This window comes from Odontesthes bonariensis, chromosome 17, assembly GCF_027942865.1.
Source record: "Odontesthes bonariensis isolate fOdoBon6 chromosome 17, fOdoBon6.hap1, whole genome shotgun sequence".
Taxonomy (NCBI): domain Eukaryota; kingdom Metazoa; phylum Chordata; class Actinopteri; order Atheriniformes; family Atherinopsidae; genus Odontesthes; species Odontesthes bonariensis.
The window spans coordinates 28,758,925-28,777,247 of NC_134522.1; the positions used below are offsets into that span (position 1 = coordinate 28,758,925).

At 38.3% G+C, this 18,323-nt stretch overlaps 1 protein-coding gene across 3 annotated transcripts in view; it reads left to right on the forward strand.

Moving 5' to 3' along the window:
* The window catches only part of akap6 (A kinase (PRKA) anchor protein 6), a 302,904-nt gene that overhangs the window by 74,093 nt on the left and 210,488 nt on the right, over positions 1-18,323 (forward strand). For all 3 annotated transcript variants that reach the window (XM_075448839.1, XM_075448841.1, XM_075448840.1), the window contains exon 11: positions 16,162-16,284. In XM_075448839.1, coding sequence (XP_075304954.1) covers positions 16,162-16,284 — 123 coding nt within the window. The remainder of the gene's footprint in view (positions 1-16,161; positions 16,285-18,323) is intronic.

The following is an 18,323-nucleotide window of genomic DNA, read 5'->3' on the forward strand; positions in this document are numbered from 1 at the left end:
CTGCATGTGATTGTAGCTTGTACACCAGTACATAACTGGTGTACAAGCAGGCCATACCAAAAGTACACGTTGCCTCAATATCATGTGGACAAAATGACTGTAATATATCACTCAAATAATGTGAGCTTTTTTCTTTGTGTAAAAGTAGACATCCTGTCTGGCAATAAAGGCAGCATAGGGCAATGCTGGAAAACCAGACAGAAGTAATGAACATTTTTAACTTTCTGTGAAAAAACCCTTTCCAAACTCAAGAATTATGCCGTGCTGTCTTGCGCATAACACCTCGTCTTAACCACACTCACACAAACACACACACACTCCTCATTCCTCTCTGCTCCTGGGTAATTAGCTGATTAGCTGCTTAATTAGCAACATGTAATCATGGCGATGGATGAGCTGCCTAATTGAAGAAGTGAAGAGACAAGAAGAAAAGTCTCAGTATACAGGATGACATTCAGTTTCTCCGCGGAGTCTCTTCTGAATACACAACACACAATGAGAGAATGAAAAATCACCCACCCAGAGAAGAGAGGCTTCGAAAAATTACTGCAGGAACAGACATGAAGGATATTCAGGAGCAAAATGATAATATAATGTACCCAGGTGTGATCATTTTGGGGTAGTCGGTTTTGTTTATACATTTGCTGGCTGTGAAAAAGATAATTAGTTAAGACTGCTACCTTCATCGTTGATGATTCAGGTTAATTCTGAACTAATGATGTCTTCTGGAAAAACTTTTCATTCAGAGAACCAATGACTGAACAAAAAATCAATCTGAAGTAGAATTATATGGTAACAAAAAAATGAAGTGGCAGGATAGTTGTTGACTTAATTAGGGCTGTCAGTTATCTTGTTATAACTGGTTAACGCAGTCTCTTATTAACATGCATTAATTAAATTACAGCAGATCACACAAGTGGATGTGTAATTCCTACTTTCTTAATCCACAGTTAATTCTCCTCAATGCTGGAAAGGTTCCTCTGAGTTTGATTTACTTTTCACCAGAGTTCATAATACAAGCAAGGCCAGCACACTACTGACACAGTTGCTGTGGCAACAGCCACAGATGGCTGCAGCGTCCTGGAAAATCCAAGACCAGAAGTGCTGCTGCTAGTGGCTGCTGTGACCCACAGGAATTCAGATTTGCACCCATGAAAACAACTACACATCGACCTCTTGCAAGACAACAGTGTTGTTCCAGTTATGTGATCATATTAAGTATTATAATGTATCCTGAAACCGTGCCTCTTAACCTTAGTATGTTTTACCTGTTTCTTGTTGCTGATAACTTGAGTGAACTCTGCAGTGATGAGGAGAGACCCTGAAACAATCAGTGGGCTTACATGGCACTGAAAGGATCGGACAATTGGCTAAATTACAATAAGAATGAGTTGAGCAAGGATAATTATCCTTGGATATATGGCGGTGAATGAATTGAATCAAACTCAGGCATTCGAGAAAATGGCAAATGAAGAGCAAGATGAAGCTACGTCCCTCTACATTTCGTTTGTGGTGAGCTGCTTATTGCAACGCGATGCACAACGGCGCATTCTCCATCGCGTTGTTTCTGTCTTTCTGATGGCGACAACAATTGTAATATCGGCTCTCCCGACTTCCGGTTCACGACCCCGGGAAAAAAATCTCGAGCATGCGCAGAACGCAAAGTCTAATTCACCAAGTGCTTCACACGTCTGCAAACACGTTTAATTTGACTTTCAACCGAGTGATCTCGGGGTCTTAATCCGATCGCGATTAATCCAATCCAATTTCTTGTCAAATTAAGGTGTCTACATGCACTTAATAACTCAATCTTATTGTAATTTAGCCAATTATCCGATCCTTTCAGTGCCATGTAACCCCACTGAATGTCATAAAGTTGCATCAACCTAGTCTTTAAATCTTTTAAACAAAAAGATTTTTACGAGATTACAAAATGTAATAAATTTACAACAAAATTGCAACTGATTATTGCAATTAATGACATAGAATGATAAGATTTATTACAATCAAAATTTTGATTTGCTTAACAACACTACTATACTGTAAGTCGTCTGGAATCAGAATAATGAATGGGATCAGATTGATTCCAGTCTGATCAACAGAGGTGATAATTGGGAGGCGTTGGTTGCTGCAATTCAATTCAATTCAATTAATTTTTATTTATATAGCGCCAAATACAACAAATGTCATCTCAAGGGACTTAGATAATAAAGTCCAATTCAAGCCAATTGGAATTCAATTAATTGTAATCATAATTATTTATAAAATAATCCAATTCATTCATATGAGCCAATTCAAAAACAATTTCCTAGGTAAGGAAACCAACAGATTGCAACGAAACGGGGGGGAAAACCACTGTAACACCATTCAAAGGATATCTGTTAGAACAGGGAGACACGAGTTAATGACCACAATAATGTCACATATACATAATATCATTTGAGAAATTAAACAGGAGAAAAAGAGAGTAAAGTGAGGAAAGGTGTGACAGATGAGGTCCCCCAGCAGTCTAGGCCTATAGCAGCTTAACTATGAGATGTTTCAGGATCACCTGAGCCATCCCTAACTATAAGCTTTATCAAAAAGGAAAGTTTTAAGCCTGGTCTTAAAAGTGGAAAGGGTGTCTGCTTCCCGGACATTTACTGGCAGCTTGTTCCACAAGAGAGGGGCCTGATAACTGAAGGCTCTGCCTCCCATTCTACTTTTAGAAACTCTGGGAACCTCAAGTAAACCTGCAGTTTGGGAACTAAGTGCTCTATTAGGAAAATATCTTACAATGAGATCTTTAAGATATGATGGAGCTCGGTCATTAAGAGCTTTATATGTAAGGAGAAGAATCTTAAATTCTATTCTGAATTTAACAGGGAGCCAATGAAGAGAAGCTAAAACTGGAGAAATATGATCTCTCCTGTTAGTTCTCATCAAAACTCTGGCTGCAGCATTTTGGATCAACTGAAGGCTTTTCAGAGAATATGTGGGACAGCCCAATAATAAAGAATTATAGTAGTCCAATCTTGAAGTAACAAATGCATGGACTAGTTTTTCTGCATCACTCTGAGACAAGATGTTCCTGATTTTAACAATATTACGAAGATGAAAGAAAGCAGTCCTAGAAACCTGTTTTATATGCGAGTCAAATGATAAATTCTGGTCAAAAATAACTCCAAGGTTCCTCACTGTAGAACTAGAAGCCAAGGAAATACCATCTAGAGTAACTATATAGCTAGACAATTTCTCCCTAGAGCGCTCAGTTCCAAAGATAACGACTTCAGTTTTGTCTGAATTTAGAAGCAGACAGTTCAGTAGACAGAGTCATCCAGGTCTTTATGTCTTTAAGATATGTTTTTAGTCTGATCAACCTATTGGGTTCATCTGGTTTTATAGATAAGTACAACTGGGTATCATCAGCATAGCAATGGAAATTTATGCCATGCTGTCTAATAATGTTACCTAATGGAAGCATGTATAAAGTGAAAAGAATTTGTCCAAGCACAGAACCCTGAGGAACTCCATGACTTACTCTGGTGTGTGAGGAAGATTCTTCATTTACAATGCTGCAGTTGTTCTTAATTTCCTAAAATGATTAATCTAATATATAATAATGTAAAATACTGTACATTAAATCTAAAATGAAACTAATGCTAGAATTAAGATTTAGTAGTTTAGACTAACAGCATGAGGCTAATTATTTTCCATAGCTGCTGTAATTTTATGACACCCTTGGAATTACACGGCTCCACGAGTTCAGATGTTCGATTTCCTGTAGAACTCAACACACTGTAAAACAGAGTTAAAATTTTGGAAGACACCTAGCTTTATGCATGCAGACATTACTTTGCCCTGGTTTTAAGCGCACATGATTTACAGCTCACTAAACTGTTAACTGTTCTTGTTAAAATCCAGACAAAAGACTTCTGCTATTAATTTTGGCATTTGTTATGATGCCTAACCATAGCACTGGGAAATTTGTTTGCATGTGGGAGCAGCTGATTGAGCTTTCCTAAGCTGAAGTAATGCTAAGAACAAGACCCCAGATCTAGATGAGTAGAAGAGATGTCAAGGATGCAGAGCTGGAACAAAAATAAGAAAAAGAGGTGCAACTTTAAATCATTTCTTTCATCATCATGGGAATTAAGAGATCCTTGGCAGATAAATGGATCAGCTTGAAGCCCTGACGAAAAAGCAGGAGGAATGTGAGGAAGGGTATTTTTTTCACCAAGACATAGCTGGAGGAACAAGTCTAATCCCTTTCTACTCAACTTTCAGACAGAGAGGTAACAGTGAAGGATAGGTGATTCCAGTGCTTGTTAACAATAGATGTTGTAATCCTTGACATGTCACAGACAGGGAAGATCTCTGTACCCCAGATGCTGAAATGTAGGGTGTTTCTTCACCTTCAGCTTCAGTCCATGCTGTCTCCTGAGAGAGGTCTCCTGCATTACTGCTAGCGTTGTGTATGGGTACTCATTAGCAGTGTTTTGCAAAAACAAGACCCAAGACAAAAAAAACAAAACTAAACCCCAATCCATTTATGGTGATCAAGATTTGAACCACACATTTGAACCATATCATTAATAATGATTCATACTTCAGCAATATGATTTCCTTTTGGGGATTAATTAAATGTTATTGAACTGAATTTAATTTAATTTCTAAAAGGATTTACATGCATTATAAGGTTGAAGTTAAGTTTATTTAAAGAGCACATTAAAAAAAACAAAAACAATGTTGACCAAAATGCTGTACAGCTGGAAACTAAATAACTATAAACAGTAGTTAAATCGAATAAAACAGTAAAAACTAAAAGCAGTACTACAACTAAGTAAAAGCTAAGAACAACAATATTATTGCACAATGCACAACAAAATAGACAATAATAAAAGATAACATAATAAAATCAAAGCACAGAGTGTAGGGATCTAAATTGATGTATTAATGGAACCAAATGCCATTAAAGAGATGTGTTTTCAGCAGGGATTTGAAGGTGGTTAAAGACTGACCGAACGTGAACAGGTAATTGGTTCCACAGACTAGGAGCTGCTAGTGCAAATGCTCAATCACCCCGCTGTTTAAATTTTGTTTTCAGGATGTGCAAGAGCATCTGGTTTGCTGACCGTAGAGCTCTTACAGTGTTGTGGATGTGAAGCAACTCAGATAAATAAGAGGGTGCCAGTCCATTTAAAACCTTACAAGTGAGAAATAAAATCTTTAAATTAATCCGAAAGCAAACTGGGAGCCAATGGAGGGAGGGTAAGACTGGAGTTATATTATCAAGCTCTTTAAAACCAGTTAAAAGACGAGCTGCTGCATATTGGATCAACTGTAAACACTGCGTGGAAGACTAGTCTTTGCCGAAGTTCAAAGAATTACAGTCGTGAAGCGTGAGCGGGAAGTGATAAAAGCATGAATTACTCTTTCTAGGTCTTTTGGAGTTAGGTAAGGTTTCCCCTTAGCAATAACTATCATCTGATAAAAGCTGGCTTTTGTGACTGCACTTATCTGTTTATCTATTTTGAAAGACTTTTCAAAAATGATTCCCAGAGTTCTCACTGAATTGTGACAATTAGAAGCTGCATGACTGGGAGTGGCAGATGAGTCACTGGAAGGGTCAAATTTCCCAAAACAAATCACCTCAGTTTTACTCTCATTAAAATAAAAAGGTGAGTCTCCAGTCAGGTCTTAATGTCATTTATGCATCTCAGCAGAGGGTGCAGTTGATTTTCGCTGTTGAGTTTGTGGGCATATACATCTGTACATCATCAGCAAAGCAATGAAATGGGATGTTATATTTCTTAAAAATAGACCCCAAAGGCAACATATGTAAGGAGAAAAGGACTGGACCTAAAATGGATCCTTGAGGCACTCCACAGGTACTGTTGTGAAGGAACTTTATCCGATGTGCACCGAAAAACTTCTGTCAAATAGGATTTAAACCAATTCAGGAACATGCCTCTCATTTCTACCACGTGCTCGAGGCGAGACAAGAGCATTTCATGGTCCATAGTATCAAAGGCGGCAGACAGGTCTAAAAGCACTAAAACCACAGGATCACAAGAATCAGTAGTTAAAAGCAGATCATTAAAAAATCTTAAAAGAGCTGTCTCAGTGTTGTGACGAGATCCAAAACCTGATTGAAACTCTCCCCATATACCATGACAGTTTAAAAATGCCTGGAGTTGGTTCCAAACAGCTTTCTCAAGAATTTTGAACGGAAAAGGTTGTTTTGATATCGGCTTGTAGTTGGAAAGAACAGTGGGATAGAGACTTCTTTTTTCTTAGAGGCTGTACAACAGCATATTTAAAGGCAGCTGAAACATTGCTAGAACCAAGAGAACTGTTTATCAAAATTAGAATAATTGACCTCACGGTGTCAAAAAAACAGGAAATGGAGAATTTGAAGGCCGCAAATGTTGAACTGCCTCCTTCAGTATGGAAAGCGTGACAGGCTCAAACTGCTCAAAGACAGCTATGCAAGGAGGAGGTGTAGATGGACCTGTTTCACTCTGTAATGATGACAGAAATGTTTTCAACGAAAAATCACAGAGTGCAGAATTAAAGCAGGGATTTGCTATGGAGTTAAAAACATTAAAATTAACTTGAGGCTTGTGACTGTTGTTTGAAACAATGTTTGAAAAGTAAACAGACTTGGCCAATTTGACAGCTCTCTGATATTTAGATACAGTCATGCAGAATACCTAAGGAAACCTGGAGCTTCCACCTCTCTCAGCTTGATTGCACGCATTTCTGAGAGCGGAAGTTGTCTCATTCAGCTAAAGCCCAATTCGCACGGGATAAGTATTACCTATGGATCACTGGTAATTCGCAACTACCCCCGCACCTCTGTAATTTTTTGTGGCGCATTCGGACGGGACAAGCAAAAGTCTGTAATTTACTGAAATCACAGACATCATGAGCGGATATTCCGTAATTGTCGTAACTTCCTGTTTTGCCCCGTTGTACCTGGTTGTACACATAGGTTGAACACATAGGTTGAACACACAGGTGTGCGTTCAGACGGGACTTAAATTACCACAGGACGTCTGTGTTTCGCCGAAATACAGTAGGTAATTCGCGGCGGAATTATTACCACACAAATCACGGACATGGCGCATTCGCACAGGACTAAGGACTCAGACATTCTCCGCAATTATTCCGAATTACAGGGGGTCCATAGGTAATACTTATCCCGTGCGAATTGGGCTTTAGGCTGAGATGAAGGTGTGGTGTGTTTGCTTTTATAAGGAGCAACATAGTCCAATATAACAGTACAGATAGCCATAAAACAGTCTGTAAGGTCCTCATGACTCACACTTGCACTAAAGTCCAAAATGCTCATGTCAGAGTTTCTAAAAACAATGATAAAATCAGCTGCACTTGAAGGGCTAACTGAGCGTGCATGCCGGACAGATGCTCCTTGATTTCTTTCAGAACTCAAGACCTTAATCCTGAACAAAACTGGAAAGTGGTCCGATATACCAGTCTCTGAAATCTCCTCGATAAAAACATCCAGATCAAATGACAACACAAAGAGTGTGACCCTTTTCATGCATTGGACCAATAACTGACTGAGTTAGGTTAAATGACTCCATAAGCCTGACAAAGTCTTTAACCAGTGGTCCATTTTCAGAACATACATGAATGTTAAAATCCCCTTATGCTAATGTGGACAGCGATAGGTGTGGTTGGTTATGTTATGTTATGTGGGATTGTGTATGGTTAGGTTCAGGGATATTCAGTTGAGCCAGAAAATTAGGAAGAAGTCCGACAACGGCACCCTGGGAATTGCACCCAAGGAAATGTTCAGTTAAGTTCGTATAATTTAGGGCACTCAGGTTCGCTCACTTTAACAGCAGGAGACATGATTTGATTTTCCATTGCAAGTATTTATTTACAAAAACAATGACAAATTTGGGCCTTAATGCCCTCGGTGCAGATAGGCCCACCGGTGGTGGGGCTAACAATTCAGGATGAGTAGGGGCACCCCAGTCAAGTCACCTCAGCTCACACATGCCACACACACAGACAACATGGGGAAGGCCCACAACCGGAAGTTTGCTTGGATAATAAAGTATTTTACACTTAAAAGACAACAAAAAGACACATAGTTTCCTTCCTCTCTAACTTCCATCTTTCTCTTTCTTCCCTTGATTCTGCTTTTGCGGTTAGATATTAATATTTTATCCAAGATTTTTTTTCTCTTCATTTTTTATTCCAATGTCTCAACCTTGACCTACTTATCATTTGTAATGTTGGATTAAATCTTTAGATAATTTGTGTTCTTATCACATTAACTTGTATCTTCTATCATAAAAGTCCATGAGCCTGTTAATATACACTCACTGAAATCCAAAGTTCCTAATTATGTTTTATGTGACATGGCACCTGATGCACATTTAAATTACATAAAAACAAATTAAAACAATTCAAAAGCTTACATGGAAACAGTACATCAGTTATATAGGTGTTCTATGCATCACGTGATCCCATTATATAGGCTGTCTGGGCCCGCATCAACATCCTCAGTGTGAGGTGTCTGTGTATTTGGAGACTCTGTGGCACGCCAGCCTATCTGCAAGCAGTGGGAGGCAGAAAGACAACAGACTCACATCAACAATCGTCTGATTGGCCCAGCAGGGGAATCAGGGATGCCCACCGACAATATAAAGGATAAGAAAATAAGAGAGAGATGGAGGAGGATGAAGTAGAGCGGTGTTATTCTCCTTTTTTGTATTTCTGTAGATAAACAGGTTAAGGAGGAAGTCAGGAAAAGATAAAGCAGACTATCGAAGACGATCAGAAATGCTGAGAGTTGGTTTGTGATACTTAGTGACATTCAAATGCTTCTAAACAAAGAGGGGTTTCAGAAAGTGGAGAAACATTTAGATAGTAACTTACTTGTTAAGAGTTTTGAGAGTGTTTGTACAGTATTTACAGGAAATCCCACATGGTCTCCCTTTTTTAACGTGAAAACTCATAAAATGTATACGCTATCAGAATGTAATAAAAGTTACGGTTTTGACCTTGGGGTATTTATAATTGTGATACTTGGGTCTACCTGTTAAATATAGCTCCAAAAATTTCTCTCCGTTTAGCATTTCTTTGTTTTCACCAACCGTGAACAATGAACAATTTCTTCTGCAGCGGTAAAGTCTAGTCATTGTATTTCTGCAGGTGGTATGAGCAGATATAATTTATGGATAGAAAATATCCCTTTCCCACCTAAGTTTACCAAAGTATTAAAGTTTGTGATAATTCTCTGTGAGTGTAAAGGCGTGTTTTGGCTTTATGCATGATGCACACCTTTTAATATAACACATGTGGTAACCACGTGGCAATTGTCACTAAGAGTGACTTCTTTCATCTACTTTTGTGATTCCTTGGATAATTCGGTGCAAAAGCAAAAAAGTGGCTGAATAATTGTATACTATTGACTGTGATTTTGGAAAATATGAACATTCTTTTACATCTGAATTTACGCTGACAATTAGCGTCTTCAACTCATTCAATCAAGTTCAATTAAACTCAATTCAATTCAGTGATAGTTGATCAATCCCTGAAGGGAAGTTATGTTGCTGTATTATAAATCATTATTAAAGATATGCTGTTTTTGTAGATAGATAACAAAATAAAAAAATGAAATATAAATCAACTGGCAAACATTTAAAAAGTTGAAATGTAGCAATTGAATGATTAAATGTATGATTAAAAGCAACTATCACCTTTCTTTTTTCAGAAAAAAAACACTAACTTAAATCCACCATGGCATCAGCTGTGTTTATGTGCAGATTCTCCTCAGAAATCATCGGCACAGTTTCCATTTTTTCTGTTGAAAGTAATTTAATGAATTTATAATCAAACTTTACTCCCCTCAAGTTCTTTCATTTCGGCCCAGCAGTGCACACTGTCTGGTACAACGTGTTCATGTTGTCAGTCCAAATAACTTAGCATGCTGTGCAAATAAGCAGCCTCAATTCAATCCCCCCAAAATTCATCTTTTCAAATTTTGCTTTGGTGTTTACCTCTACCAGGTGCTGATATTGTTGAACTGCTGCTTCAGATATAACAAAAAACTTGTAGCACTGCTTATTAAAACCGAGTTCTAATAGCCACGAGCAAAGCCATGAAATTTCAGCTATGCGTCCACATCTTGGTTTAGTCTCGGCAGTCTTGGCAGACTTCAGGTTTATGTTAAAAACCTCAAGTCAGTAGCACGTTCCATGAAGGTCATTATTCTAATACAGTAAATGAACAGTAACATTCCTTCCATCCATATCCATCCATTTTCTATACCCCCTTAATCCAATTCAGGGTCGAGGTCGAGGCCCAATTCTCATTGAGTGAGTCAGGATACATGGAGCCAGTCCATCACAGGGTCACAGTTACATTCAAAAGAAACTATAATGTAATTCAAAAAAGCTTTTTATTGATGTTTAGAGATATGCATTCCAACAAGGTTTATAGATGAGAGACAGCGGAGTGGAGCTTTATGAATGTAACACTCATAATGGAGAATAGCTTGTAGTGCTTTAGAAACCTTGTTAAGTGAAGTTGTGCATTCCTTGTAAATAAAGTATTTTCAGAAAGTTTTACCTTTACCATAGATTAATGGAGGGCTTAGAAAACAGTGTAAGCCCCATAAAATCAGAGCACAGTTGTTTTAGAAAAAAAAGTTACATCAGATTCTCCTTTATTTAGTTTTCTTGAACTAATTTGCAGAAAAAAATAATCGGGCCATATTTGGAACTTAAAGCTGCAGTCGGCAAGTTTTCAAAATTGCGAGTCTAAAGTCGGAAAATTCGAACTGACACAACTTTCAGGTCCCTCCCCCAACCTCTAACAAGCTCCGAATCGCCCCCCAAACCCCTCCCCCTCTGTGGACGAGGTTGTGCACGTGAGTTCACACCAGTGTGAGCGCACACAAGCTGGGGCAGACTCATGCTCAGCAGCGTGTGCACAAGCTGTGATTGACAGGTAGGATTCCTCCACCCTAACTTGATTGGTTAAAAACAGCCGGGAGCGCTCGGTTTTTGCAAGCATGATTACAGGCTTCAGAGGGAGCTACAGAATTCATTATTTTTCCTAAACAGCCTATTTAATATTCTACTTCCAGAATCCCATGACAGTTCAAGCTAATATGACTAAAAAAAAGTTGCCGACTGCCGCTTTAATCAGCTCCGTTAGCACCGTCACTTCACAGCAAGAGGGTTCCAGGTTCGATTTCCGGCTGGGGCCCTGTGTAGAGTTTGCATGTTCTTGCATGTATGCGTGGGTTCTCTCTGTGTACTCTGGATTCCTCCCACTGTTCAAAAACATGCATGTTAGTTCAGTTGGTGACTCTTGTCCCTAGTAGTGAGTGTGAGCATGCATGGTTGTGTGTATTGTTTGTCTCTGTGTGGCCCTGCGACCTGTCCAGGCTGTACCCCGCCTCCCACCAATGACAGCTGTGATAGGCTCCAAGAACTCACTAAATAGAAATGTATTAAATCTAATAAAATACCACCTGTTTAAATAGTGGTTATGACCTTAACCTAAAAAAACAAACCAAGAGTAAACACTTACAGGGTCTTTTCCAAATTCCAAAAAGGAAGCTTGTTGCTACTGTGCAACTCAATATTATGACACATCAGTGTTGTTACTGTCATAGTTGTTCTGGCACATTTGTTGAAATGGCTGCTGCTGTATTACATACCTACTGGAAGTTGCTTGACAATAAAATTCAACTTTACCATTAGCACTAGTAAGCTGTTAACAAAGATGACTCATGCGATGACATTAATCACATTTAAAATTCAGGATGATTTCCAGAGCAGTAATTACCTCAGTCTACAAAATAAATCATGTGTCCTTTTTCCTCTGCTGTTCTTAAATATTCTGTGTAAGTTTTTTTTCCCCTCTAGTTGCTGACTTTGATGTGAATCTGAGCATCAATAGCTTCCCTCACTTTATATACTCGCTGAAGTTATATCTTTATATTGTGTTTGCCTTGTGCTCTGGGTACATAAACATCAGAGCTACAGCCTGTAACATATTAATCATTGAAGCCAAACATCGTCTGTCGGGAGTTTGAGTCTAAATCTATCAGCATCGTCCTTCAGAAAGCCCTGTCAGCTGAACAGTAATTATCCAGTGGTGAAGAGCTGAACCACAGGAGGAAGAGATGAAGCATAATATCAGAGCAGTTATCCAGGCGGCAGAGGATCAGATCAGGCGTTTCAGCTCCCAGCAGGCCTCTCTGCCCCTCAGGAGCCTCTCTGGTTTAAAGACATCAAAGCAGCTGTAAGCAGCCCAGTGCACGCTGGTCGATATCCAGACCAGGGCTGATCTCTCTGCCACCGTTCATACCTATACCCTCTTCCTCCTTTCTCCTTCTCACCCCTTTTTTTCAGCTAGTGTTCTTATACAGCTCACAATCTTAAAATATTTTCTTTGATTAATCTGTTCCTGTCTTCCCCTATAAATCAGTCAGTCTTTATGCTCAAATCTTCATTTTCCTTTATGCATCTTTTCCATTCTCTCACTGACCTTTCACATCCTTTCCCTTTTCTTTTTTATTTCCTATCCCCTATTATATTGGATACCTATTCTTTCTCGACCTACCCTTCTGTTTGCTCTGATCTTGCTTTTTTTCATGTTTTTTATACCTTTTTTGTTTTCCTGCTCTAGTCCTGTCCACCTTCTTTTTTTTCCTCCTCATTTGCTCATTTTTCCTCTCCTCACCTTTCATGCTCTTCCTCCATCATTTTTCCTCTCCTCCTTTCCACTCATCAATATTTTGATTTCTATCTCCCTTTCATAACTAGCAGTCAAGAGATGGATGGGATCATATTGATGTTTTAAAAAAAAAAATTTAGGGTCATGGTTGTAATTAGCATATTGCTGCTCAATTGGTCAAGGTTTGTAGCATGCATAGACTCACACTGCACTTTACACGGAGACATAGACATCACAGAGGTTTATGAGATATGCACAAACACATTTTATCTTCTAAGACGAGCAGACACACCTATCTCTATACAATACGCACACACACGTATAGATTAGATACAGCGATTTGTAGGCAATGTGAAAGCATGGATGCACACATGTGGCAGGTCCAATAATTTCCATCAGATTTACACTCTTGCTGCAGCCTCCTTCACTCCTCCATTAGTTTTCTAGATAGCTTTCAGTGGAAGATATGAAAACAACACTTGTATAAAATTATTAGAATTGTCTTTTTGATGATCAGCAGTCATAGTTACACTTGTTATTCAAACAGTATGTTTGAGGTTTGACTGGAAAGAATGAATTCAAGAGCTCATATTGCTGTATGCCTTCAGTTTTATGTAAATTACTTTTTGCTTCTCTGTCTTCCTTTCATTCTTTTGTGTTGCTCTTTTTAGCTGGATTACATCCAAGAGCTCAGGTCCAAGCTCCATGCTGACCTTTGAGTAGTTGCATTTCTTGCGTCTCTATGGAAGTAGCTCTACCTGTTGTGCTCCAATTGAAATTACAGACTGGAGGAATGTACATACCTCAAATATTAATGTTAGTTAAATTACTAACAAGTGTGGACATCCATAGCTTAAGTACATTAAAGCACAATGCTTAACAAACAAATACATGCATACGTGCATACATACATTCGCACAAAAAACACCAGGAGGCTTGATTTTAGGCAGCTTATCATCTCAGTCACCCATACTTACAATGAATGTGGTTATTATGACACAAAGACTGATTTGACTGCACTTGAGTCCCCAGATAAAAATTCCCAACGCAGTCTGTAAAAATCCTTTCCAAGTCCAAACAGTCTTTTACAATATTGATATGGCTCATGTTGATATTGAGATGAGATTAAATGTTCTACATATTATTCAGAGCCAAAGACATGCTGCAGGATGATCATTTTAAATTTCTGCTGATGTCAGAGATGTTGTCTTTGAATTTCTCTCACTGTCCGATGTAAGACTTCTTTTTTAGTAATCCCAACATTCTTTCATGCTAAATTGCAATGAGATTCGCTCAGTGTGTACGGGTGTGTAGAGAAGCAAACCACACACACTGAAATTTCAATTTTAAGGTTTTCTTATGTTAATGTTTTATCTTGTTTCTAACCCTATGTAGAGTAGATTGTAGTATTCCACTGGAACAATGTTGTTTCAAAATATTGTGAATTGTGAATATTTCCACAACATTAAGGCTCACCTTACTTAGTTATTGATTGAGGCATTTTACCAGATTAGTCATTGGTTGTCTCATTTGAGACTAATCTGACCAAGGATTAGTTATTTCTTCACTTGTGCCTTTTGTAAAGATGACCAGGCTGCAAGACAGAAAAATCTTGCTCCTATTAAACTGCTTTAATCTTCTCCTTTTCTTTTTGTTTTTGTCTAAAAGAGATTTAAACTCTCCTTCTCTTTATCTGATCCTTGCTTCATAATTTAATGTGTTTTCTCCCCCTTTCATCTCCACTGCCTCCCTTTCAAGAACAAAGATTTAAACTCTTACTTCTTTCTTCTTCCTTTAAGCTGTCTCTTCTGCTCCCCTTCAAGAGTGAAGTGGATTTAAAGGGAGAAATCAATATTGGATCAGACACAATTTTAAATGGATTCTCCTGATCCTCAAGTGATTCTTTTAACAGCTTCCTCTGAAAGGGAGAACAAATATCCAAAACAGACACTCTTGTGTTGATATTCTATAAATCCTGTTCAGATTTCTTTTGTTGTTGTTAGAAATCTGATCAATTTTGGTGCCAGATCTCCTCAAGTCCTCCTCTCAGTCAGTAGATGGCAGTAACTGTCCACTAAGCAACGTGTAGCCTTCTTCTTTTCCTCTGTCTGTGCAAACGTCTGTCAGTCAGTCTGTCAGTGTGTTCTTATGAAGGGCAACCCACCATTAATAGGGTGATATATGCTCAACTTGCTAGGATTTTCTATACCTCTCCATTTCTTCTTGAATCTCCTTTCCTTTTTTTTATCTCTTTCCATTTTAGTTCTTTTAACCCTTCTTGCTCTCTGTCTAATTTTCACATTTCTTATCAGTCTCTCCGTTCTCCGTATATCAGTTTCTTTTATTTTCCATGACTTTCTCAGTTCTTTCGCCTTTGTGTCCAATTTCTTTGGTTCTTATTTTATATTCTTGATTCCTGTCATTACTAGTTTTTGTATCTCCAGAGAAATCCATCAGGGTCACCCAAAACACCCCTCACCGTACAGAATGCTGCTCTACTACCCCGATTAACCCCAAAGATGGTTGGGTGGTGGGTTTGGTGATGGAGGAGAAATAATAACAATACATAATACATAAAGTAATAACTATTATCATTACACATCTCTTAAAGGATTATAAAACAAAAAATTGGAAGGAAGAACACATATGCCTAATCAGCTATGTCTCTTCAATAATAGTTTTTCCCCTTAATTTCTTAATAAATCTTTTTTTGCTTTTGTTTTAATATTTGTATTTCTTTTACGGACGCATTTGTCAGTTTTCCCCACTGTCTAACTCTTTTTGGCATTCATTTTTCAGTCTTCATGTTCTGCCCATTTTTTTCTCTTTCTCTCTTTCCTTCTCTGCTCTTTTCATCCCTCCACTTACCACTGTTTTGTTTCACCATTTTTTCCTCTTTTGGTAAAAATCCTCTTCTGTGCGTCTCTGTGCATCTGCGTCTTTCCCTATCTCTTCCCCTCTTTCCGTATTTGTCTAAATGTGTTATTGCCTGTTTCATCCTGTGGGTTTTGTTTTTGTTCTCCTTCTGTCCTTGAATTAATTCATCTGGAATCAGTTCTTAAACAGCATCCACATGCTCCCCCTCTCTTCTCCTCTCCCCTAGTTTCTATTTTATCATTCTCTTATACTCCCAGCCCCTCCAATCACTTGCTTTTTCTGCCTTTTTGCCCTCCCTCTCCCTGTTGCATGCCATTACCTGTTGGGCCTTTTCTTTTTATATTTAGAGTTTTGATCTATTTTGCCTTCAATTGACTGTCACTCTAATTTGCTTATCTCTCTGTGTCTTTTTAAAAATTCATTCTATACTCCTCTCCTCTGAAGTGTTTTGTGCATGTTGCATTGTTTTGATCTTTCTCCAACAGGCTGTAGAGAGCAGTATTCACATACTTTGTCTTTCTTTCTTTTTCGTTTTAATCCGAGACTAAACTATCTCTTTACTCTTGTCCCCAGTGTTTTGTGCAAAAGTTGGACGGCTTCATCTTCTGGTTGCAAGAGGCACTGGACAGCACAGAAAACTGGACGCAGCCCAGACAGGACATGGACAGCCTGAGGGTGTACCTGGACACTCACCTGGTGAGAGCGAGATGTTGATTAATGCATTTCCAGCCATTACCCTATTTTAATATCACCCTTAAAACATAGTCCTACGATCTTTTTTATTACAAAAAAGTCCTCAAACTGTCATATCTTTGTGGTCATCAAAGAGTAAGGTACAAAACCCCAAAACACATCTAAATATAAATGTACATGACCGCTGTATACAAGCATATCTGTACATACAAAAGGTCAGAGTTTTCTTTTGAAAAAGAATGATTATCATTTGAAGAGATGGTGGAAAAATAAATGAAAGGCTTATTTTATCTTTACAGCTTTTATCCTGTTTTCCCTTTTTTTTTCGTTCAAATTTGTTGTCATGCTGCTACTTTTCTTTTTTTTTGCCTCCTTCTGTTTTACTGCCCCTGCTCTCCATTTTCTATCTCTCCTAATTTTCTGACCATCTGCTTTGCCTTTGCTCTCGTATTTTAGCTTTGCTTCTTTTTGATTTAATGTACTCTGCCAAAGACAGAAGCTCAAATATTGTCTGTTTTGGTAGTTTGCATTTGCACATGATTTAAAGCATATCAGTGAACGTGACATCGCCGAATGAACACACATGCAGAAAAACAGTCTTGAGGAAGAACTTGGAAAATAACAGTCTTTATTGTTATCAATGCACCACTCCCTCCCCTGGAACACACACACACACACACACACACACCCCAACACCTATATGCACACAGCGATCAAGAATTGCACGTCACATATCAGTGCATATCAATGTAAAAAAAAGGTGATGCATAATGTGACACACATACACACACATACTTTACCAAAGATTGTATTTGCATACTAGTCTGCAAATGCAAACATATACACAATAGTAGGCCTGTGTTTTCATGCACACACACACACACACACACACAAACACAGAGGTACTATTTGCATATATTTGCATGTTCCTAGACAGATTTCCAAATCAGCATCTCCAAATCCATCCCTGCAGAACATCATCATGTACACAGATCCACACGCGCACACACACGAGCACACAGATGTCTTATCTAGATACAGTGTTTATTTCAGCTTTGTGAATGTGTGTGTGTGTGTGTGTGTGTAAGTTTGTTTGTTTGTTGGTTTGTTTACATGTGTTGACTTTGTTGTGGATGCCAGTAGCGCTAACGTTAGAGGCGGTTAGCTTCAATTAGAATTCCTGGCTCTTAATTGGCATGTCTTGTTAAATAAAGCAAAAGAGGATGAAAAAGCATCACTAATAGGACTTTGAACTGCTACACTTTTGATAGCATGTTAGCTAACTGACTGTTTTTGTGTTGATAGTCACACTTGCACTTTGTAGTTATTCGTGCGTGTTTAGATGAATAATTGCATGTACCTTGTTGATTACTGCAGAGTGAAGCCATGTTCGCTTTCTCTACTCTTCCCCTCTCTTTATATCAGTTTTTCTCCTTTCTGTCATTTTTTCTCTTTCTTTTTTCTACATTTTTCATCTTCCTCTTTTTCTTTTTGACAAGATGTCTGCATTTAACAAACTGTTACAAGACATTTTCGAGGAAAGAACGCTGCTAAACTGTTCCTATTGTATTTTATATTGACAGAAATTTATGTGGAGGAAGTTTGACAAAAGAAACCGGTGTCTGTATTCTCATGTGTTGTGAGGTTTGACTGACTTAAATGGCAGATATAAATGGAATATACCATAGGACAGAAACAAAAATAAGATCCCATACAACAGTACCACTTCTAGAGACTCTAGAGCAACAACTATAAAATGCAAGACAAGCTGCTTAAAAGTAGCCTGTCTATTTCTTTGCCTGGCTCACTTGAATATATTGTATGTTTATGCATTTGGCAGACGCTTTTATCCAAAGCGACTTACAGGTAGGGTAAGGGGGTCTTGCCTAAGGACCCATACTGGAGGTAGTACCTTTCATGCGGGGATTTGAACCCAGGTGACATGAACTACATGAAAGGTGGCAATCTTACCACTACACTATCCAGTCCCTTTTCCATATTCCATATTGGCTATCTTGTTTGCATAATAGTTTTTAATTTGG